The 21,574-nt window shown below is 53.1% G+C and overlaps 10 protein-coding genes and 1 non-coding gene across 11 annotated transcripts; 3 read left to right on the top strand and 8 right to left on the bottom strand.

The window, feature by feature from the left end:
* Nucleotides 1-62: 62 nt before the first annotated feature.
* BDZ83DRAFT_755805 (general substrate transporter) lies at nucleotides 63-1,680 on the bottom strand (the record flags this gene model as incomplete). Its single annotated transcript, XM_060514667.1, has 2 exons — nucleotides 63-1,484; nucleotides 1,576-1,680. 2 exons carry the CDS (start codon nucleotides 1,678-1,680, stop codon nucleotides 63-65), a joined length of 1,527 nt encoding a protein of 508 aa, XP_060360828.1.
* A 603-nt stretch (nucleotides 1,681-2,283) lies between these two features.
* BDZ83DRAFT_30168 (NmrA-like family protein) lies at nucleotides 2,284-3,477 on the bottom strand. The gene is made up of 2 exons (XM_060502255.1): nucleotides 2,769-3,477; nucleotides 2,284-2,710 (listed from the first exon to the last, which is right to left on the bottom strand). The coding sequence occupies exons 1-2, from the start codon at nucleotides 3,365-3,367 to the stop codon at nucleotides 2,362-2,364; spliced, it is 948 nt and encodes a 315-aa protein (XP_060360827.1). The 5' UTR covers nucleotides 3,368-3,477; the 3' UTR covers nucleotides 2,284-2,361.
* Nucleotides 3,478-4,065: 588 nt separating this feature from the next.
* Nucleotides 4,066-5,848, top strand: BDZ83DRAFT_634013 (uncharacterized protein). The gene has a single exon (XM_060509069.1). It carries the CDS (start codon nucleotides 4,164-4,166, stop codon nucleotides 5,640-5,642), a length of 1,479 nt encoding a protein of 492 aa, XP_060360826.1. The 5' UTR covers nucleotides 4,066-4,163; the 3' UTR covers nucleotides 5,643-5,848.
* A 41-nt stretch (nucleotides 5,849-5,889) lies between these two features.
* BDZ83DRAFT_30161 (uncharacterized protein) lies at nucleotides 5,890-6,854 on the bottom strand. Its single transcript, XM_060502254.1, has 2 exons — nucleotides 6,199-6,854; nucleotides 5,890-6,131 (listed from the first exon to the last, which is right to left on the bottom strand). The coding sequence occupies exons 1-2, from the start codon at nucleotides 6,665-6,667 to the stop codon at nucleotides 6,034-6,036; spliced, it is 567 nt and encodes a 188-aa protein (XP_060360825.1). The 5' UTR covers nucleotides 6,668-6,854; the 3' UTR covers nucleotides 5,890-6,033.
* A 176-nt stretch (nucleotides 6,855-7,030) lies between these two features.
* On the bottom strand, nucleotides 7,031-8,180 carry BDZ83DRAFT_634011 (uncharacterized protein). The gene has a single exon (XM_060509068.1). It carries the CDS (start codon nucleotides 8,152-8,154, stop codon nucleotides 7,468-7,470), a length of 687 nt encoding a protein of 228 aa, XP_060360824.1. The 5' UTR covers nucleotides 8,155-8,180; the 3' UTR covers nucleotides 7,031-7,467.
* Nucleotides 8,181-8,611: 431 nt separating this feature from the next.
* BDZ83DRAFT_t244 lies at nucleotides 8,612-8,698 on the bottom strand. Its single transcript has one exon. It is a non-coding gene; the product is annotated as a tRNA-Pro (tRNA).
* A 2,015-nt stretch (nucleotides 8,699-10,713) lies between these two features.
* Nucleotides 10,714-11,241, top strand: BDZ83DRAFT_722619 (uncharacterized protein; the record flags this gene model as incomplete). Its single annotated transcript, XM_060512486.1, has 2 exons — nucleotides 10,714-11,054; nucleotides 11,124-11,241. The coding sequence occupies 2 exons, from the start codon at nucleotides 10,714-10,716 to the stop codon at nucleotides 11,239-11,241; spliced, it is 459 nt and encodes a 152-aa protein (XP_060360823.1).
* A 278-nt stretch (nucleotides 11,242-11,519) lies between these two features.
* BDZ83DRAFT_634007 (glutathione S-transferase domain-containing protein) lies at nucleotides 11,520-12,859 on the bottom strand. The gene is made up of 2 exons (XM_060509067.1): nucleotides 12,720-12,859; nucleotides 11,520-12,515 (listed from the first exon to the last, which is right to left on the bottom strand). Exon 2 carries the CDS (start codon nucleotides 12,428-12,430, stop codon nucleotides 11,738-11,740), a length of 693 nt encoding a protein of 230 aa, XP_060360822.1. The 5' UTR covers nucleotides 12,431-12,515; nucleotides 12,720-12,859; the 3' UTR covers nucleotides 11,520-11,737.
* A 549-nt stretch (nucleotides 12,860-13,408) lies between these two features.
* Nucleotides 13,409-14,184, bottom strand: BDZ83DRAFT_30098 (uncharacterized protein). The gene is made up of 2 exons (XM_060502253.1): nucleotides 14,158-14,184; nucleotides 13,409-14,076 (listed from the first exon to the last, which is right to left on the bottom strand). Exon 2 carries the CDS (start codon nucleotides 14,043-14,045, stop codon nucleotides 13,551-13,553), a length of 495 nt encoding a protein of 164 aa, XP_060360821.1. The 5' UTR covers nucleotides 14,046-14,076; nucleotides 14,158-14,184; the 3' UTR covers nucleotides 13,409-13,550.
* A 1,854-nt stretch (nucleotides 14,185-16,038) lies between these two features.
* On the top strand, nucleotides 16,039-19,184 carry BDZ83DRAFT_795616 (uncharacterized protein; the record flags this gene model as incomplete). The annotated part of the gene is made up of 2 exons (XM_060515847.1): nucleotides 16,039-17,116; nucleotides 17,668-19,184. 2 exons carry the CDS (start codon nucleotides 16,039-16,041, stop codon nucleotides 18,864-18,866), a joined length of 2,277 nt encoding a protein of 758 aa, XP_060360820.1. The 3' UTR covers nucleotides 18,867-19,184.
* A 767-nt stretch (nucleotides 19,185-19,951) lies between these two features.
* Nucleotides 19,952-20,662, bottom strand: BDZ83DRAFT_722615 (PRELI-like family protein; the record flags this gene model as incomplete). Its single annotated transcript, XM_060512485.1, has 1 exon — nucleotides 19,952-20,662. One exon carries the CDS (start codon nucleotides 20,660-20,662, stop codon nucleotides 19,952-19,954), a length of 711 nt encoding a protein of 236 aa, XP_060360819.1.
* Nucleotides 20,663-21,574: the final 912 nt, after the last annotated feature.

The raw sequence follows: 21,574 nt of genomic DNA, 5'->3' as shown, positions 1-21,574 counted from the left end.
ACGCCGTACCTTTTACCGCTCTATTCAAACCAATGCAAAACTACAATAGTCACATCAATATCTTAGTCGAGCCGTCTAGTGCGTCCCCAAACTTCGTCTGCGTCCTTCTTGCCCTTGGTTTCAGGCACCTTGACCGAAACAAACAGGGCAAATAGTGCAGCGAAGCCGGCGAAGAGGAAGTACACCCAGCCAGCTCCTCCGAGCCAATTGTTGAAGGCATTATTTACGATCGGGAAGAACTGAGCAACCAGGAAAGTTGCGAGGTAGTTGGATCCCAGCGACCAAGACTGGACGGCGCCAACAGCCTCTTGTCCAACCATTTCGGATGCGAGGATGAAAGGAACTGGCCCCAGGCCAACGGCGAAAAATGCCACAAACGACACGACTGACACTGCCGACAGGATCTTGACCCCGAATTGAATAGAAAGCGCAAGAACCAGCGAGCTGACTCCCTGTCCAATGATGGAGATCAGGATGCACGTCTTTCTTCCGAGCTTGTCCGGCAGCGGAGAGCATGCCGCAGTGGTAATGAGATTGATGACAGAAATCAGAATTGTCAGCAGGGCGGAGCTGACGGGGAGTAAGTCGTTCAAGAGGGATACCGAGTACATGATGACAGAGTTGATGCCACACAGCTGCTGGGCAAACATGATGCCGATAATAGCAGCGATGGCCGGTCGGTGAAGCGGATCTTTAATCACGTCAAAGAATCCAAGATGGACAGGCGAGGTGTGCTTGGGAAGGCCAGGAGACACTGGCGGCACGTCGTCGCTCTGGGCCAAGAGACCCTCTTGCTCAGCGTTCACCTCCCCATCCCAGCTCTCGACTTCCTCTCTGATGTCGAAGTCCTTGCCACGGATCCGCTGCAGAGTACGGCGAGCCTTCGGGACGTCGCCGTTGGCAGCCAGCCACGCTGGGCTCTCAGGAATCAACATGAGGCCGGAAGCCTGCGCCAACGCAATGAAGACGCCAGCAGCCAGGATCCAGCGCCAAGCCTTGCCGTAGCTCAGGAAGAAGCCCAGAGTCTGGACGGCAAGAATGCCGACGTTGATGGAGACCTGAGTCATGGCACCAAAAAGACCACGCTCCTTTGGCGGCGCGATTTCACTGATGTACAGCGGAACGATGACGGTTGACGCGCCAGCCGCCATACCTGTGAAGAATCGGCCGATTGCCAGAGCGGCAGCACCGCCAGCGAGTGTCTCGATGATGGCACCGATGATGTATAGAATGGACGTGACTCGCATAGCAGGACGTCGGCCGCGCTTCGAAGACAAGGGGCCGGCACAAAGAGCGCCTAGCAGGCCACCGACAGTAAAGATGGAGGAGACGGTCGCGAAGACGGCGTCGGACATGGGAATACACTCGGGGAGCCAGGGCTCGGGGTCGGGCGCCTTGGAGTGCACCCATGTGAGCTTCACTCCCTTGGCCGCAATTGACTTCTTTCGACAGGTAAGGACATCTTGAGGGGCGTTGAGCTCGGCCTGAAAGAGAGGCACAGTTTGTTAGAAAGTCATGTTCCGTGGGGATTGGTTAAGCAAATCGATGTTGGAGCGGAATGATGCAATGACATACAAGGTGGAAGCCGAACTGCAGGGGGCCCAAAGTCGAGACAGAAATTAAGACAAGCAAGTATAGGCTGACATCGTGCATGCACTGTCGAAGACCCGAAGGAGCCATGTTAGCGAACGACGCTGGATGCTGCGAGTGCTGCGAGTGTGTATGTGTCGTCTAAAGTGAGCTCGGGATTGTGTGAAGAGAGACGTTCGTGTTTGGGGCAAGTTAGATCGGTAGACAACAAGGAACCTGCCTCGCTCGAGAGGGGGGCAGCCGGGACGACAAAGCGAAGTTGGGAAAGCTGGGGAAGTCGCCGGTGGTCATGGGGAAGCTGCCCACATGCCACAGCTGCCACAGCTGCCACACGTCGCTGTTACGCATTTCAGCGCCGCTAGCTAGCAGCCGCAGTCCCTGGCACGCCGAGCTGTTCCAGGTTCCGCGAGCGGGCCGGGACCCGGTGACTAAGGTACATCTCCTAGCGCTGTTATTCGCTGCACTCTCAGGTACATGATCATTCACCACATAAAGTTGTGCCTCGTGGTTGATGAGTACCAATGAAGCATTTAATGCCAACGTTGGAGGCATCAGGTGGTGTTCATCAGCCTCTTTGCCAATGAAGTAGTGATATTACTATATTCTAATTCTTAAAGAATACCATCCAGCTTGTCCAGTACGATTTACGATCTGGTGCGCATTAGTCTGTCGGCATTTAATATTTCCTTATCATAATCTTCACAATTTGGATTTGGAAACTGGTGAATAAATAAGTTCAAAATCAACTGTGAGTTGTCCAACACTCAAAATTCACTGCATCTTACCCAGTGATCTCTTGACAGCGACCTCTAAGCTCTCAACGTCTTTAGGTCCGAGCCCGATCCTTTCGTTGTCCGTCTTCTCGTACAAGGTGCCACCCTCAGCCCAGATGCGTCGCAAGGTGAAAATGGTTGCGTAAGGGATGCCCTCGGCCCATGCCTTCTCCTCAGCTTTCTTTAAGGTCTCTAGCGACGAGTAGACGATTTCCCACTTCTCTCCAGTCTGCTTCTCATACTCGGCCACAATTTCCTTGCCGGTCGCGACGAAGGACTGAACTTTGAGAGCTCGGTTGAAGGATGCCTCTGGGTGACGAAGCGATGCCACCAATGTTGTGCCGACGCTTTACATTCAAGTCAGTACTGGGGGACACGGGTAAGCGTGTGGAATTGGAAACGTACTCTTTCATGGTGATAAGACCAGTCTTTCCTTCGCCGTCTTCAATCAGGACCGCCTTACGGGCAGCTGTATCAAACCCGCCAGCCTCTTGCGCGATTGACGGTAACGTCAGGAACATGTCGACATAAGGGCCCGTTACCAGGTACGTGTACTTGAGTCTCTGGACGTTCTCGCGGATGTACTTGCGAACCTTGAGCTTGGCCTGGTGAGGCTTCTCATTGGGGCTCTTGGGACCGTATTCGATATCCGTACCGTACTCGGAGGGGAAGAACCACTTGACAGAGTCGGTCTCCTCGGCCAATTTGATGAGATCGATTTGCTTCTCAATCACATTCCTACCGAGGGCGGATATGACCGTATCGGCATTCTTGTAGGCCGCTCTGATTTGCTCCGTGTCGTCGACATCGCCGGCGATGACCTTCAGTCCCTTCTTCTTCCAGCCATTGAGCAAGTCTGCTTTCCTCTCTACTGTGGTTGGCGATGTGAAGATGGTGATTTGGTCAAAAGAGGGGCTGGCATCCAACAATGCCGCTGTGATGAAAACACCAATCTGGCCAGTGGCGCCGAACACGAGAATCTTGGATGCTTTGAAGGTAGCCATGATGTCGTGTTGTTAATATTACGATTTATCAGCGTCGAAGATGTATGTTTGTTGGGCAGGTTCTCTACATTCTTGAAATAGAGTGCCTGTGGCCGGATGCCCGGTTCTTATAGCTTCAAGTGTATTACAAAACACAGAGCGATAACGGTTCAATGGCTCACCCCGCTGAAACTACTAGACACATGCAAGCTGTGCTTCGACCCCTCGAGTCTGACGCCATCTCAAGGTGCGCTTATGAGATGGAGGGGCATTGGGGGGAGCAATGAGGGGAATGGATGCGAGAACCGTCGAGCCCCACGCCGTTCATCTCGCCCGTTCACACTCTCCAAAGGAGGAGACAAGCTGTGAAGAAGCCGAAAGTAAGCGGCCTTTTGGGCCGGGCTTCTCCACCACAAGCAACCATATTGTATCTCTAACCTCCGGTAGAATGAAACTCTGTCTCTGGTGCTCCCGGATTTAAATGGAGGCGAAATGTTCGGATGAGGCACGCCATCGAAGGCCAGCGAGATTCCCGACCCCGACCGGGCCGGGTACGTACCTACTCCCTTAAGCCCCTCCACTTTATCCCTGTCGGCACGGTGTTTTCTGAGAGGACAACGGACCCACGCGCGGGAGACGGGCGACCCCACCACCGATCGGTGAAGTTTCCCTGGAAATTTTTTTGAAGTTCAACTTTTTTTTTTTTTTTTTTGGTTCGACAGTCGGGAACGCAGCTACCTCGCGACCCGCCGGGCGAGATTCGACGACGACAACACCCCTAGTCACGAACTACCGAGCATCCCTCCAAACCGTAAATATGGCGTCCACCGACTCACCAGCGATCAATGGGCACAAGTCCGACAAGAGGAGCAAAAAGGACAAGAAGGAGAAGAAGCGCCTGCGCGAGGAGGGAGACGATGCCGCCGAAGAGCGCAAGCACAAGCGCACAAAAAGCCTCGGTGTAGCCAAGAACGACGTCGATGACGAAGAAGAGGAATCTCCTCAGGCTTCCCAGGACCTCTCAATGGCCGCCGTTGCGACGAGCGACACCAATGGCGAGCCATCATCCGCAAAGAAGAAGTCCAAGAAGGACAAGCACAGAAAGTCAGTAGGCGAGTCCGCCGAACAAGACGGCTCGGACGCCGAGCGCAAGGAGAAGAAGGACAAAAAGAAGAAGCGCAAGTCAGAACAAAAGGAGTCAGCGGAAGCAGTTGAAGATTCCGCAGAGCCGCCAGCGAGCGGAAAGAAGGAAAAGAAGAGCAAGAAAGCAGCGTCCCCCGAACCCGTCGCCGACGCAGACGCCGACGCCATGGACGTCGACTCCCCCGCAAAGACGAAAGCAACAGGCCGAGTCCACCAACCCCCCGACGCGCCCTCCAAGCCCCAGTTCCCCTTTTACACCCAGACCGTCTCGCTATACCTCCCCATCTACCCCATAGGCTGGGACACGCCCTGCACCGCCGCCGCGACCCAACACCTCGAGCCCCTCGTGAACCGCTACGTCCCGGATCTCAAGGGCGTCCTCCTCGCCTTCCGTAACGTCGCCGTCTCGGAGCAGCCCGGCCGCCGCTTTGCCGCCAAGAGCGACTCAGAGCACTGTGATCTCTCCTCCGTCGACGAGTACGCCGTCGGCTTCGGCTACGTGACCGTTGATGTCGACCTCTTTGTCCCTCGCCGCGGTGCCTGGATGGAAGGCAGCATCAACCTCGAGAATGAGGGGCACGTCGGCGTCGTCTGCTGGGGCAAGTTCAACGCCAGCATCGAGTCTAGCCGTCTCCCCCCCGAATGGCGCTGGGTCCACGCCGGCTCCGCCGAGGCTGCCTCCTACGTCGCCGACCCCTTTGACGTCGAGAACACCGACGCCGCTGCCGCCGAGGACGAGCACGGCGCCGTGCGCCAGATCCACACCACTGGCTTCTGGGTCGACGACGCCGGGGACAAGGTCAAGGGCCGCGTGCGCTTCCGCATCAAGGCGTTTGACGTCGGCGTCAGCGGCGACCACGGGTACCTCAGCCTGGAGGGCACGATGCTCGACGCCGCGGGCGAGAAGGCGGCGATCCAGCGCGACGCAGAGCAGGAGCGTAGACGCAGGGCCGGTAAGAGCGGCGGAATCCTCTCCAAGGAAAGGCGCGCCATGCCCGAGTTCAGCGTCACCAAGTTTGGCGAGGTCGAGGATGAGGAGGACAAGGCGTTGAGAAACGATGTTTGGAAGACGACGGAACCCGTGACGGATAACGAGGCTGGTGAAGGTGGTGAAAAGGAGGCGTTTACGGGCATTTCGGCGGAGGAGGCATAAGAAGGAGGGGCTTTGTGATAGATAAGCTTTGCTCTCTGTGTCTTGTGATTCCCCGTGGGTCGACTTTTCGGGCGTTTTGAGGGTCAGGGAAAATTTGACAATGATACAATACTTTGCATATACTTCAGGACCGCGAGGTACTTGCTGCGACAGTTGTTTGGCCATGAACTAGCACAAGTAGTGTAGTGAAAATAAGTTGTGAGGCAATGGGATTCATTTGGAATGCTAGCCGTTGGTCTACCGAAGTTGAGGAAAACTTGGCCTTGAACTACATGCCTGGCTCAGCGACATATCACCATACCTTGTCCTTTCCACAGTCCCTGAATATGTCTGGCTTCAAGCGTTAAAGCTTGGCCCGAAGTCGAACTCCCTTCCCAAGCAAGACAAGTAGTCATTTCCAAGTCATCCCCAGCCGCTCGAGGAAGGAGAAGAGAGACCCCTTGGGAACGTATCCGGCATATCGCGCCTGCCACCAGGAGGCAAAGGTATCTATATTGATACTCATAAGAACCTGATCAAAGAAAACAAATTAATGGCATGCAGTGACAAGACTTACCGGCAATGGGTCCAAATTCGCCAAAGCCAAGGGCCTCAATAACCCAAGGGGCAACGATAACCAACACGCCAATAGCGATGATGGTAACAAAGACGGGATGCTCCTTGGCAAACTCGAACACACTGTCAGCGGCTTCGGTTGACTTGTCCACCGTCTCCCGCACGATTTGGCCGATGGTGTTGCGGTGGCGGACGAGGCCTTCGACGCCGGAGAGGATGTACTTGGCGAGCTCTTCGGTCCACGAGTTGGCCGTGACGATGTTTCTGAGATGGCGCTCGAGGTCTTTGCCTCCCTTTTCGGCGGTGCGAAGGATGTCAATGAATTCGGAAGCGGCGTCCTTGGCAGAGCGAAGGGGTTGGTCTTTGACGATACTTGTCTGCTTCTCGGACGTGATTGCCTTCGGGCCCGGCTGGAACTGTGGGAGGCAATGGGCGAGGGGGTTGCAGCTGTCCTTCTTGTCGTACTCCATCCCGGTGCCTTTTGTGGATGTAATCGTTTTGAGAAGGTGGAATTTGCGATTTCAGAGCCAAAAAGATCGTTGTGTGTGCGAGAGACGAAAAGATTCGGTTTTCCTCCCTCAGAGGTCGTGAGATGGCCGAGAGAGATGGCCTCGCCGCTGTTACTGCCTTTTCACCCACGGATGAACAGGGCAAGACATGTGCTCAACTCAACCTCACCTCGCCCCGCGCCGCCTCATGGTTGGCCTCCCACATGGAGTCCGCCCTGCTCATTCGTCCACATGCCGCCGGTTGGTTCAGCGCATCTCACCTGCACAATTGTTGGACCCGAAAACACATGAACCAACAGCTCGTGTTACAAGCAATCCCGAATCAAAAAGTTACCTGTACTCGAAAGAGCAGCTCATTTCCATCTCTTTCCGTTGCATCAATTCATTTTATCCTTCAACTTATGGATTAGTCGGAATCAGGTCGGCAGGTTGAACCCGATTCGCGATGCTTTGCTCCCACTAATACACGAGACTGCACATGCGCACCACTACGATTCGATCAAATGCATATTTGATCAATGCATCAGAGAGGACGATACGGACAGAAAGCAACACGATTGATCAACTAGCGCTCTGGAGACACCTGATAGAGCTCAAGCTTCGCATGGAATCAGGTGGGCAACACTCCTAGAGTCAGAGAGAGAGAAAACATAGATTTCTTCAACTCGTGTTGTATCACGCCTTCTACGGCCCTTGAATACGACTAGGCAGACCATAGAGGCCTTAGATTGTGGCCAGAGTGCCTCTCCCATGATTCAAATTCAAGTCATTCCAAGCCACTGCAGGATACAAAACAGAGAGCCCGTCGGAACGGCCGCACCTATTGGCGCCTGCCACCCTGCTGCGAAAGAACCTTGAGTGGGCACTGCGTTAGATTTGATCTTAAGGTAGAGAAGAAGGAGGAGTAATCTGCTGAAAACCTCACCAGCAAAAGGTCCAAGTTGTCCAAAACTGAGGGCTTGCAGCACCCGGGGGGAGACCGCGGCCAACACCACTCCGCCGACAACGACAGCGACGAGGTACGGGTGCTCCTTGTCGACTCCGAGCACGATCCTGCCAATTTTGATTGCTTCGTACCAGGCCTCTTTCAAGGACTCAGCAACGGCCTCACGCAGACGCACAAAGACTTTGACGCTGCGGCGGATGTAGTCGGTGATCTTCTTGGTCCGGGGTTCGGCCGTCACGAGATCTACGTGGCGGTGGTCGAATTTTCTGTCTCCTTTCTCCGCAAGACGAAACATGTCGATGAAATTGGGAGCTGAAATTGTATCTCTTCCTGGTCCTATCTTGATTGTTGTCATTGCAAGAACGTCGGATTGCGCGTACGTTTGGGTTATCAAGAATGAGTTACAACTATCTCGACTGCTTTTTCTTGACATGCTTGAAATATATTGAAGAGGCAATTTATGATGTATTGTATTTCTCTCCAGCAAGCAAGCGAAACTCATCTTCGAACGTTTAGCTAGAGTTCAATCTCTGGCAGTTGATGGTAGGTCTCCAGTAGGCCTCCGAAGCATTTTCTTTGAATCTCTGGCCATCAGAGGCTAAGTAACTCTCAGAGGTCTGGACTCTCATGTTTCAACTTGGAGCTTGAATTGGAGGCAATATTGAGCCACCAGTATGCCTTCCCTATCTTGTTCTTACTTCCGTTAAATCACATTTGCACAATCGATCGTCCAGGAGGGAGGACTGATATCTTTGATCATCCTTGCTTTGCTCCCGTTCCTTGCAAGCACAGCCCAAAAACCCCAACACCACTAACACAAAACGCGGTCAGCGGTCAGGTCCATCCGGACACCAGCCAGTCAACAAAATGGTCATATCCGTGTCAAAAACTCGCCAGCGAACAGTTGTGAGTCTATCTGACTTAGTCAAAAGTTTTTATCGACAAAAACAAAAGAATTGGGCCCTAACCAGGATTCGAACCTGGGACCTCTCCCAGATGTGTCGTGAAGACCCTAAGGGAGAATCATACCGCTAGACCATCAGGGCTGATACGATCATTGGATGTTGCAAAAATGTGCGAGCTCATTGTCCTTCAATCTTTGGCCGTCCGCGATCATGCAGGCTTTGCCGCTGAGCGAAAAACATCCATCTCAAATCCCGCAAATAAAAGTCGCAAGCTTTTGACGCTCCTGACAACAAGTGCAAGTATACGCTTACGCACATATGACGAGATGGCGATCTTTACAATTCTTCTGTCGTATAGGATACCTCGTAATTAGTTGAGCTTAGCTGGCCTTTCTCTCGCGAATCGTCTCATTCTTCAGCTCCCAATACCTCAATCTTTTCGATAGGTTCGAGAATTGTTTTCCGAACAGACTGCCAGAGCCGTATACCTATCACCCTTCGTCAACGGCCGTTGCACCGCCAAGCTGGCCAAGCTAGACCCGCCGCAATGGTAATCTCCTCTTGGCTCAGGGTCCCCCTTGACAAGTTCACGTCGCTTACCGCAGCTACGAACGTCGGGATTCGAATCCTTCAGGCTACGCGAAGCCGAGGGTCTCATCTGCAGTCCTGCACAACGGCCTTGCCTCATACAGCGCTCGTATCTCCAACTTCTTCGTCTTACATTATCAACGTTTGGCAAGTATAATGTGCTTGATGAAGGACCTTCGATCATGCAAGCTCTGCGTCGTCTTGGGCTAAGCTGTGTCAGACTTTGCCGACTGGCAAAGAGCCGACCTTCGGTGCTATCCTGTTGCTCTCAACAACATCTTCGAGCTGTTCGTTTGCCCAACCCATATCTTGAATGACCCCGGTATTCCGAGTTAAGCCTTTCAGGTGTGGGATTTGAATTTTCACTAGCGTGAAGATTGCAATCGACGGACATGATCTCCGTGGCATGTTTCGACATGGTTACTGCGGATAGGCAGCTCCCGCTAACCCGCCTGTGCCACCTGCGGGGGGTAGTGGCACTATTCGCTCGCCCAACATGTTGTACCAATGGATATTAGAATAGCGACTGCAAGTGCAGACTTCTCAACATCTAAGGACTGCCGCCAACGGCACAAGTTCCCGCTGACACCCTTTACGCTACGTAGTTCTAGCCAGGTTCGTTGAATGTAACGGTAGAACCGCTGCTTAGGCTGAACGAATTCTCGCTGCCTAGTCTCTAGTTCATCTGCCCTTCATCTGGACCTTCTCTTCTACTCCTAGCCTACAATGCTCCCATGCCATATCTACGTCAAGTCCAACCTTGCTACACCATGGATCTATTTCTGTCCTTTCCATACGAGGCTCTTCAACTTCTCATACGTGTGGATCGTGGACCATTCACCGCCAGCCGTCTCCCGGCCCTACCCTTGAGACTCGGTGTTCGAGCCTATCAATAACGTCCCCGCTCAAGTCTAGAGCTTATGAGCTTATGCTCTGAGGCTCTTCATTAGGAAGAGCCCATCAAGTCTAGGCATCTTCCATAGGCATCCTGGTAAGCTTCATCCCTATGAGGCGATGGATGCGGCGGATCCCTGTGAAGTCTAGTCCCTTCCATCGCATCTGAGTTGTTGCCAGCTCCAATCATGTAAGAGGTCTTCCGACTTTCCCGAATAGAAGTACAACAGCGCACGCGCGATGTTGCGATGACCTCAAGCTAGACTAGGTTCTCTGAGAATCCCCGCCGTCCGTTAACATAGTCTCCATCAAACATTGTGGCTTCGCACAATCCTTCGTGGGTGCTTCGGAGCTGAGTTGATGGTCGACACCTTGTAAGCCCACCCGGTCTCCTGTCGTGATATCCACCCCGAGCTGAAGCTTGGTCTCTGTCATGATTGACAGTTAGAGAGGAGCCGAGGAACCCATACATTGGACAGCTGAGAACCATCCTTTGCCTTGCTCATAGTATCTTGCGTGGCTCTCCCCAGGAGGTCATCTCTGATTCCGGGTATATAAAGCCTACTGCCTTCCCGTTCAACTCAAACTCTTCTCACTACTCCTCACACAAGACAAACCATCTCAACAGGCCCTACCTCTCTACCATTCTCAAATAGACCATCACAACCGCCGACATGCGCGTCTCCTCTCTCCTCGCCCTCGTCTCGGCCGCCCTCGTGGCCGCCGCCCCCAGCCCCGTGCCCGAGGACGCCAACTCCTACGTCCTCGCTGGTCCCCTCCCGTACGAGGAGCTGAAGACCGAGGTCGCCAAGCTCAAGTCCGACGGCTCCAACGCCGCCCGCAGTCTCAACAAGCGCATCTGCGAGGGCGTCTACATGTGTGACGGACAGAACTTTAGCGGTTCCTGCTATTACGGCTGCTACCCCATCAGCGTCGGCATCTACCCTGACTCCTACTGGGTCTCTCGTATCAGCTCGGTAGGCCCTGACAGCGGCGGCTGGTGCGATTTCTACCAGTACGTAAACCCATTCTTCGTCTTCCTTGTTTGCCGTCTCTTGAATGTAATAAACTGACGATCCTGTAGAGCTGGCAGCGGCTGTGACGCCACCAAGGGCTCTCACCAAATCTTTAGATACCCCGGTGGCAACTTGGCTGGTGGTATTGACAACAACATGGGCTGCTTCTACTGCAACCCTAACTAGGCCTTCAGGCCATAAAAAGTTCGATATACCTACTTAGGAGTACAAATATCAAAAAGGCGGCCCACAGGTCTAAAGACCTACAACTTCTTTGTATATACTTATCTTCACAGGCTCGCAGTCTAGCCATACTGGATCAAAGGCTGGTTTTTAGGCTAGCCTCGAAACATATCAAGTAGTCTGCAATCAACTCAGAATTCTCCCAACTCAATGATAGTACTCAAGCGTCAAGTAGTCTTGACAATGGCAGGAATAGCTGCGCCTGGTTCGTGAAGGGGTCAGCGTAGTTCACCAGAGAGCCAAGTCAGCAAGCATCATGAAGTCTTTAGCCGTCTCAAACCCGGCCACTATCAGCCAAATGCAGGAGCAACTTCAAGTAAAACCTCTGTTCGCAAGCAAGTCTTTGTTCGAGGGATACCCCTAGTATTATGTGACCGGATAATCGCCTTGCGCCATGTAACCAGTAGCCCTAATCATTATTGCCAACTCCAACATCCCGTCATTGAGTCTGGGTCAAGTCCTTAATAACCTTCCGTCCTCTCAACACGTCCTTCTCATGGTACGGCTCCCTCGCCGTCTCAGCAATACCCTCCACAACCCACTGGTTAACAGCAGGATGCTCCAACAGCGTCTCCACATACTTCATCGCAGGTTCCGAAACCTTCAACCCAAAAGTCCGAATCCTCGTCGCAACAGGCGCAAAGAAGGCGTCCGCGGCGCTAAACTCCGCACCCGCGAGGTACGGCCCACCAAAGCGCGTCAGACCCTCGACCCAGAGCTCCTCAAGCCGATCAAGATCACGCTGCAACGCCGCATCAGGCGGCCCGCCGAGGTCGATGCGCAGCGCCACGTTCATGGAGCACTGGTCGCGGATGGCCTCGAAGCCGGTGTGCATCTCGGCGGCGGCGCTGCGGGCAAAGGCGCGGGCGACCTTGTCTTGCGGCCATGCGGCCGGGTGGTCTTCGGCGATGTACTCGACGATGGCCAGGGAGTCCCAGACGGTGGTGTCGCCGTCCTGGAGGGTGGGGACTTTGCCTGAGGGGGAGAAGCTGAGGAACGCGGGTTGGCGGAGGCCGGCGACGAAAGTCTGGAGGCGCTCTTCGAAGGGGACGTTGAGGGCTTTGAGGAGAACCCAGGGTCTCATAGACCAGCTAGAGTAGCGCTTGTTGGCGATGTAGAGGACGTAACCCATTGTGAGTGTCGAGGTAGGGGGATGTTTAGGAGGGTTTGCGACGACTCGAAATAATAAAAGGATATCGTTTGATAGAGGGTGAATACTAATCAGAGCCGGATGAGTATAACCGAAGCCTAGATGTGGTTCATATCTTTATATTGATGTTGACAACCTGACTTGACTCATCCAATGGCGCTTGTTTCTAGATATCTTGTCACGCCTTTCGATCGAGGCTGGTGAAGGTGGGGGTTGCCAAGCAGGGACAAACGATGAACACTAGTCCTATCGCTCACAGATTCAAGCTCACTTGATCCAATGCTTCGTTAATCGAGCTGCAAGCTCCGCAAGTTATGACGAATTGAGTTGGTATCACGGCTGGTCAAGCCGAAGAGGCAGGTTAAGACCGGCAAAATGTGGAGGCTGAGCCAGTGTGTGGGACGGATGTCAGTGGAAGGGCGTTGTGGAACGGGGTGGCTTGGTGCCAATAAGCTCTAACTTGATAACTAAACGCGGAGAGCCGCCCTAAGGCGTATAAGCTCTGCCACTTGGCGCTGAGCTAAAGTGACAGGCCAGGCCTGTGAGGGACTCCACCTGGTTGTCCGAGACAAATAGTGACTGTCTTCACTTACCAAAGATATGTCGAGCACGCACAGAAATTGGGACGGGTAAGTGATTTAAACCTGATGTTGCCGCAATGAGAAGCTGACCAGATTTTGTTAAGTATTGAAACTCGAGTGAAGCGACAAACGTTGGCTGGCATACCTCATGTACCAAGTACTTTACCTACCCAAGACTTGAATAAGTGCATAAAGTATCTTAGGCGAGAAAGAAGCGGTTCGTTGACAATGAGATGAGCCTCAAGTTGATTTTTATGTTTATTACGTACTGCATACATAATGGCAAATTCTCAGAACATTTGACTTTTATTCATCTGCCTCTGTTACAGGCTTTATTGGTTTCTAATATAGCTTGATGTTTAGGTCGGTATGAGGAATTAGAAGCCCCATGCCAGCGACAGCCTGCGGCTTATATCTAAGAAGTTCAACCCACACTTTACCAGCCGTCTATAGTTGTCTCAACAATCCCCACAGTCGCACCTGAAACTCAGCAGCTGAGACAGAAGTCACTCTCTTCAGCTTTATGTAGAACAAGCAAAGTCGAAAGACAGAGAGCTGCCGCGATAGTTGGAGCAACCATCCCCCAAGCGGAACGGCTGACCATCCACCAGCACGGGCGTGCAGGTCTGGACAGTAGTCTGCGACGTCGCGTCTACAATAGCAGTAACCTGTGTCGCCTGTCCTTCACTGTTGTCGTCGCTGCAAGCCAGCTCGAGGTTGCGGTACGTGACGCCCGTCTCGTCGCTCGTGATGTTGAAGGGGTTGCCACAGATGGGTCCCGACGTGTAAGTGCTCGCGGTGCGGACGGCGGTCCACGTAGCAGTACCCTTAATGGCGCCCGCCTTGACGCAAACGTCGTCGAGCTCTTGGATTGTGGTTGGTGTGTAGGGCGACCAGGCGACGAACATATTGGTATGAGGGAAGGAGAAGTGGCCCAGGTTGATCTGGGGGAGGCTGCAGTTTCCTGCTGACACGAGGGCCAAGGAAGAGGCGGCAATAATGGAAGAGCACTTCATTTTGATGTTTAGCGAAAGTATAGCTTCGGAACTAGAAACCGTTGAAACTCGTGAGGAACGAATGCGTAATTATAAGGCTGAGTGTGGGTTATAGACTGCTTCTGGGACTTACTTGGGAAGGGCTTAGCTGAGTTCTTAAATCCCTAGTTGAAGGAATGATCTTCGCTCGCTAGGGCTGCGTCATTGGAGGGTGAACTTTCAGCCCTGAATTGAATACGAGCAGCTCAATATCCACCTGACTCTGGTCAAGCCACTTTTAGCGTCGCTTCTGCCTGACGCTTACTGAGAAGAGCATGGCACAAATAATCCTCACAGGGAGTTCCGCATATACGGGAGTGCTGGTGCTATTCAAGAACATGAGTGGTTCGCAGACTTGTTTGATTCTCAACACTATAATTTAGTCTGCTGGAAGGATTCAGCCGCTTAAAATGCCCGACTTCGAGCCGATGCGGGCTGCAAAAACTCTGCAAAGGCGAACACGAAGTTCCTGACAATTCAACATCCATAAATTGACGACTGATTATCCAAGTATTCTCATATCATTAACATTCTCCTAAAGTCGTTATCAAGTACATTGAGAGGACCCTGCTTGTTCAATGATAGTTTAAATAGTTGAGTTTGATGAGCAACACACGCTTCAGAAATAGTAATGTTGTCTTGAGAAGCTTTCCAAAAACAAAGACGAAGCTACCACTACTACCATAATGCAAGATCTTAGTGACAGTTCCAAGAGGGAGATGTTGGTCTCATCATCCTCAACACTGTGAAACCCTGACCCCGATGGAGGAGGATCACGCTCATACTGAACGGGGATATGATATATCTTGAGCGGAGTCAGGTATTCAGGACAGAAGTGACACTATAGATGACATCAGTCGGCTAATGAGTCGACAATCCTGATCTGAGGAAACATACACCCCCATCACGGTCGGATCATGCATGCCGTGGCCGGTATCTAAGTGAGCATAGCCCCGCCATTCAAGCTAGCTTATTGTTCCGCCAGCCACGTTCGGGAAACGAGTAGGGAAAGGCCTTCGGCAATTAGGGTAGTTAATGCTGAGGCTTCTGAACATATCGATAGGGGAGGTAGAGTAGTCACAGCTTAACCAGTCCAAACGACAATGGAGGTCGGGAATCAGGAGTTCAGAACCGAAACTGGATTTAGTAACAAAAACGTTTTGGTAAACGGGGAGACCTTTCAAGCCATACGAAGCGGATATCCGGAAGGTTGTCGGTAGGTTAAGACTGTGCCCAGAGCTTTCTTGACTCGGAAATAGGATGTGGCTCAGCCGAGCTGCGTAGGCATACCGATTCTTTAGCATGGATGTGTAATAACATCCGGCCATGAACCTGAGTCCGTACCTGAGCTGCATGGGCTTGGTCCATCGCTACTATGCTGCCCGTGTCGAAATGACTCGGGGATGAAGCTGGGGGCGTTACAATCTCTCATAGAGTTGCATACAAGGAAAGCATAGGTGTGCCTTCTAGAAGCCTTGGGGAAAAGTCGGTCGTAGACGTTGGGAGGGTAAAGTAAAGGCATAAACACGGCTTGGACATATGGATATACGAGAACCCTTTTGGGAAGAGAGAGACAAAATGCACAATGGCGCGTGATGAGCACAGAGTCATGAGCATGAATTGCTGGCGTTGAAGAAACCCGATGAACTCGGGGAATGATAACTTAAAACTCGTTCAGCCCCCATCGGAAGCCGTTGAAATAGTGGTGCGGTCGCAAGGATATATGTGAACTCTGTAAACTCAATCTTGCGGAACGGGAACAATCGAGCAGATCAATAGATTGGATGACGTGTTACATAATACACCTCAGTAGTCATGATTGGGCAGCCTCATAACGCGGTGAACGTTTTGCGAGGTTCACGCGATCAGTCACCCACGCAGAGTTCTGTCAGGGGAAGCTAAATTCGCACTTAAACTGGTCACCATCTGCCTACTTTGAGTGAGGCGAATGGAATGCCAAGATAATCCCACAGCAATGTTTCCAGATACAGACTCGGGTGAGGAGACACCGGTTGTTTATACAGCAATTGCGGGCGCCGCTGCTGCTGCAGCAATCAAGGTGACTGGCATACTGAAGGGGCAGATGATGGATGCATCGTCCGACGAGTACTTCACTGAGGAGGATGTCAGCTCACAATCCTCCGACGATGCAACAGAAGAAGACAGCGATACCAAGTACGACAAGAACGGCAACCGTCGCGTACCGCTTCTGAGCGGCTGGCCGGCACTACCATCGCCTGCCGCATCTCGACGCTTGGCGATTGAGCAAGGCGTCCAAAAGTTTCACCACAGCCAAGCCGAATTGCAGAAGTCTATCATTGGCGCCAAGCGAACTCAGGCGATGACAGCTGCTGCTGCCGCCGCCGCCGATAATGAGCACGCAGCAAAAAGGGCGAAGACGATAGCCTCCGTGGGCCCGGCGCTGGACGCCGTTGCCATTCATCCGGTCCGGCTTACACCGCGGCGGGCCGAGTCGAAGCAGCGGCAAGTGTTGATGGAGGAAACCTGTGACCGGGTCACCCGCATCCTCGATCAGTGCACGGGCATAATGAAGAGCATAGAAAACGGAATGCGCGACCCTATTCAGCTGGCCATGACCGACGTGAGGGACAATGTTGGGCACGAACTGGTACCCTTTGGACTGAAGACCATTGCAACGGAATTCAGAGAGACGAGAATAGACGAAGTGTACATGAGGTTCTCGCTGCCTAGGAAACGGGAGTACCTGAAAAGCCAAGGGCTCTTGATCCCTCCTCGAGAATACATCATGAAGAAGGCTGCAGCCGACGTATGGTCCAATTTTGAGGATAGGCTTGTGCCTAATGGGCTGGAGATCGCTTGCAGAAGTCTGATGAAGTCGGGCATGGCCGAGATGTACCTAGTCTATCCGCTGGCGGCCAAGAGAGCATATCTGGAGAGAGAAGGGGTCTTGACAGGCCCCCGTGCCGTCCAGAAACCTTTGGATCAATATGTTATGCCCTTGGGCGGAGAGGAGAAGGGCCGTGTGCGCGAGTGGCTTGCATCTATGGACGATACAAGCCAAAGTGCTAAACGTCAGAGGACGGTGTGAATAATACGATTTGATGGCATCAACTGAATGACCATGTGCAGTGGTTGTCTGGTGGTGAACTGTGCGAGATGCCACTGAAATCTGTGATAAAAGCTAAGATGAATCTCAGTATGAATTGGGATTAGATAAGAATCAAGATGAATAACAGGAGAAAACCGACTAGACTTGAGCGAGAAGAAACATTAATTTTGAGCTGTTTGATGAGATGAAATGCAGAGTATTACATAATGCAGCTTTTTTGGGCTGTAAGAGAATTGATGTCACTGGCGCGGAACTTTGTACCGAAGCTCTGGGACATCCCAAACTTTTTTTGACCACCTGAAAAAAGTCACCCAATTCCACCTAATTCCTCTCTCACCAGTCCGCCTCGCTGTCTGAGTATGCTCGCAGCACCATGGGTGTGTCGTCGCTGTCTGGGAGGGCTTCTAAAGCCCAGAGCGATCCAATTCATCCGCCGTGCTAGCTCTGGTAAAGCTCCCTTCTTCATCCTAGACCCTTTTCAATCCCCCAGCTAATACGTTCCGTCAAACCCAGACACAACAGCAACCCTCCCACCAGCCCTCCTCCAACGAGCCCGCAACATCGCAAAAGAACACGACGCCCTCGCCGCGGCCCTCGAAGCAGACTACGACTCCAAAACGGCCCGCCGCGTAGGCGAGCTCTCGAGCGTCGTAACCGCCCTCCGAGAATGGGAAAAGGCACAATCCTCCATCGCCGAGCTCGACGGCCTCCTCTTCTCCAAGGATAAAGAGCTCCGCGAAATGGCCGCCGAGGAACTCCACGCCACAAACGGCCAGCTCAGCTCCCTCTCGCGCAAGCTCTCCGCCTCGCTCACACCCAAGGACCCCTACGCGCACATGCCCTGCCTCCTCGAGCTCCGCCCCGGTCCCGGCGGTCTCGAGGGCCGCTTCTTCGCCGATACGCTGTTCAAAATGTACAAGGGCTACTGCGCGCGAAAGGGTCTGCGCGCGAACATCATCAAATACGACATGGCCGACGCGGCGGGCGACTCCTCCTCCGCGGCGGGCGAGAGTCCCCTCCAGGAAGCCGTCATCGAGATTCAGGACCCGGGCGCGTACGACCTCTTCCGCGGCGAGGCGGGCATGCACCGCGTCCAGCGGATCCCCGCGACGGAGAGCAAAGGCCGCGTGCACACGAGCGCCGTGGCAGTCTGGGTTCTCCCTTCGTTCCAGGGCGACGGCAACGGCGGCGACATGGAGGATATCAACAACCCGGAGAGCGACTTCTTTATTGACCCATCCGAGGTCAAGATCGAGACGATGCGGGCGCGCGGCGCGGGCGGGCAGCACGTCAACAAGACCGAGTCTGCGATCCGCATGACGCATATCCCGACGGGCACAGTCGTCAGCATGCAGGACTCGCGGTCGCAGTCGCGGAACCGGGACGACGCGTGGAAGCTGATCCGGTCGCGGGTGGCTCTGCAGCGACGCGAGGCGCGCGAGGAGGCCGCCGCCCAATTGAGGAACTCTGTGCTGTCCAAGCACAAGATTACGCGCGGGGACAAGATCCGGACGTATAACTACAACCAGGACCGCGTAACAGATCACCGGGCGGGGATCGACGTGCATAACCTGCCCGATGTGATTGCGGGGGGCGAGTCGCTGGATAAGATTGTGGACGAGGTCAGGGATTGGCTTGTGTCTGGGGATATCGAGGCCATGATGGCTGATGAGGAGGTTGCCAACGCTGAAGCGAAGAAGGCGCAAAAGTGATGCAGATACGAATCTTTGTATAGAAGTGTACTATACTGTAAACTTGTAGAGTAAAGAAGACACGATCAAAGCAAGGTCAATATTGGTCAAACGATTGGCTTACTGGGCATGAATAAACGGCGATACTTATTGAGAAGTATTTACTTGGGGCCCATCAAGGGGAATATCAGACAGAATACGCAGAAACATGGGCACGAAAAAACAAGCTATCCATGGCATTATGTAGGACCGTGGGCCAACATACAACTCTGCTAACGGAAGCCAGAATCATACCGCTCGGTCATCAACTACAACGGACGATGCTTGTTGAAAAGCAGTCGCATTTTGACTACTCATGAGGGTTTGTCGTAATCCCTGATACTCAGCAACCCGCGCCCGCCTCAGTCACCACCAAACGTCATTTCGATACACAATTTGTTACCCGCCTCTTTTTCGGATCATGCGATTATTCCAAGAGAAAAGAAAAAAATCGCGTTGGTCGCGGGTTGGTCTTATTCATATTCGTGTTTGACATCCATCCCAACCTCATATTCTACAGGTCGCCAGGATCTGGGGCCGCAAGCTTAAATACCTTGATCACGGCTATGAGTCCGCTGGCGCTGATAGAAATACTTAATGCCAGACAAAAATGCACCAATAATTTCACGGCTGTCAGGCAGATGCTTGTAATGCCGGTCATCAAACCAATAATTCACTGCACAGATCAAGAGGAACCAGAATGTTGCGTTTCAAAAGTTTTTATATGTTATGTTTGACTACATCAGTGCCAAATACAAGAGAGGGGATGTCATACAGAGACGGCATGACAGAGGAGTCCAAAATTTTCCGTATCCGTCGCAGTCCATTCCATTTTTGCCGTGTCCTCCCGACCGCCGTAAGAAAAAAAAAGCCATAAAGACGCCGCGCTATGGTCATAGAATAATGTACAACAAGTGGTGTGATAGGGGTACAGGAGCCTCAGAACGTGACCCGCGGACCGGGCAATGTCGTCAATGACCCTTGGTGAATGGTATACATGGGTGTTCTCTCCCCTCCAGCCCAGGTCACGTTCCGAGATGCGCATTCGTCGAGCCGGGCAATGGCCATTAAGCCAACTGGCGTTCCCGTCTCATCATCTCCAGCACGCCCACGACGCCGTTCTTCCGAAGTCGCTCCAGAACGACGCGCATGCCCTCACGGCTCTTGCCCATCTGGTCCTGTGTCTTGCTAGAGGCGATGCTCTCGATACTGCGTTGAACGCCGCGCGCGCCGAGTCCGCTCATCCAGCCAGGCATCCAGCGACCCTCCTTTTGCTCCGGCTGCTCGACGGTAGATTGCATCTGGTCCTTCTTGCCGCCCCGCAGCCTCTCGCCGAGACGCGACTTATACACAAATGTCGTTGTGACATCGGTAGTCGCGTCAGCTGCTTCAATTGGAAGCCGGAAATCCTGCTTCTCGACGACGGAGAGCACATTCATGAAGCTCAGGTTCTTGCTCTCCGTGCGCATCCAACCCTCGCGCATGTCGATGACAGAGTTCTCAAGGACATAGCTCACTTTCTCGCTGGAGCCGCCTCCGGTGATAGATGTAGGGAGAAGCTTGAAGACGGGCGCGGGCATGCGAGACTTCTTCAGATGGATGCGGGTGGTGTGCAGCCTGCCTGTCACCGGGTCGAGGCGACTATCGATGGTGTCGGTGCTGAGGACATGGGTGGAGAACGGGTTGAGTTTGGGCGAAGAATAACGGAGGAAGTAGGCGAGCGTCACGGTCGGGAAGGGGTGGGAGTAGGTGTGGTTCGTAGTGTGAGAGAGGACCATGTTGACTGGAAGTGTATCCGGCTGGGTGGGTGTCTGAAGATTCAATCGTCGTGGCTCGGGTGTCGATGCGAGAAGGCGCTCAAGTTCGTCGGAATGAAAAGGGCGTTGACATTGAGAGCCCCGGAATGGCAATTCAATGCACGTATTGTTTGTTGATTCGAGGGATGAGGAAAAGAAGAATTTGAAGCTTCGTCCGGCCACTAAGTCGTCGGTTTTTGTCAGGATCGGGATTTGATCTGCGCCCAGTCTTCGCCGCAGTGTTAAATGGTATAGAAAGGCGAAAGAATGCGAGAAACGAAGAAAGGGAGGTGGCCGCAGCTGAAGAGGGGGTTTAGATGGTGACGAGGAGGACGAAGAGGAGGAGATGAGGAGGGGAGGGGGAGGAGAGGGCGGATATAATGATGTAGTGCTCGTGCGTATATCGTTCGATAGGTCGATGATTTTGGGGAAGAAGCTTCCCGTCCGGTGCGACTTTCTTTTTGGTCTGGGTCCAGTGCCTCCTTCCCCGACTATGCCGCACCTTCCACCGGGTCCTTCCAGCCACTGAGAGGAGACGCCAATTGGCTTTGTCTGCAGGTATTGCGGACTGTGATTGGCTAGGAGATCCAGTTGCGCCCGCTTTTCGTCAGACGAGCTTGGGCCGTTCGAGTGGCAAAATCACATGATGTGGAGTACACCGAGCTCACCGAGAGCTTACCTTACCTTACCTGCTTACCAAGGGGCGAGCTGTCAGTCGTTGGTTTAAGCCTCACCTTGGCCCCACCTCGGAACTCAACCTCAGCTCAAAGATGGAAGCTCGCTGCTCGGACTTTGACTTTACGTCTGAAACCCTCCACATGTATGCCGTATGGTATCTTGTGGGGAAACGTTTGATGGTGGAAATGGTCTGGTGTTTTCCACGGACCGCACCGC

This window comes from Colletotrichum acutatum, assembly GCF_030867785.1.
Source record: "Colletotrichum acutatum strain CBS 112980 chromosome Unknown BDZ83scaffold_109, whole genome shotgun sequence".
Taxonomy (NCBI): Eukaryota; Fungi; Ascomycota; class Sordariomycetes; order Glomerellales; family Glomerellaceae; genus Colletotrichum; species Colletotrichum acutatum.
Note: the sequence above shows the minus strand (reverse complement) of the source record. Positions and strands in the feature narration are given on the sequence as shown.

Coding starts and splice junctions, on each gene's coding strand:
- BDZ83DRAFT_634007 (XM_060509067.1), bottom strand. CDS start 12,430: ATGGGTTACGTCCTCTACATCGCCAACAAGCGCTACTCTAGCTGGTCT.
- BDZ83DRAFT_634013 (XM_060509069.1), top strand. CDS start 4,164: ATGGCGTCCACCGACTCACCAGCGATCAATGGGCACAAGTCCGACAAG.
- BDZ83DRAFT_634011 (XM_060509068.1), bottom strand. CDS start 8,154: ATGAGTTTCGCTTGCTTGCTGGAGAGAAATACAATACATCATAAATTG.
- BDZ83DRAFT_30161 (XM_060502254.1), bottom strand. CDS start 6,667: ATGGAGTACGACAAGAAGGACAGCTGCAACCCCCTCGCCCATTGCCTC. Junction 6,132..6,198: donor CGAATTTGGACCCATTGCCG/GTAAGTCTTGTC, acceptor GTATCAATATAG/ATACCTTTGCCTCCTGGTGG.
- BDZ83DRAFT_30168 (XM_060502255.1), bottom strand. CDS start 3,367: ATGGCTACCTTCAAAGCATCCAAGATTCTCGTGTTCGGCGCCACTGGC. Junction 2,711..2,768: donor GGTCTTATCACCATGAAAGA/GTACGTTTCCAA, acceptor TTGAATGTAAAG/CGTCGGCACAACATTGGTGG.
- BDZ83DRAFT_30098 (XM_060502253.1), bottom strand. CDS start 14,045: ATGAAGTGCTCTTCCATTATTGCCGCCTCTTCCTTGGCCCTCGTGTCA.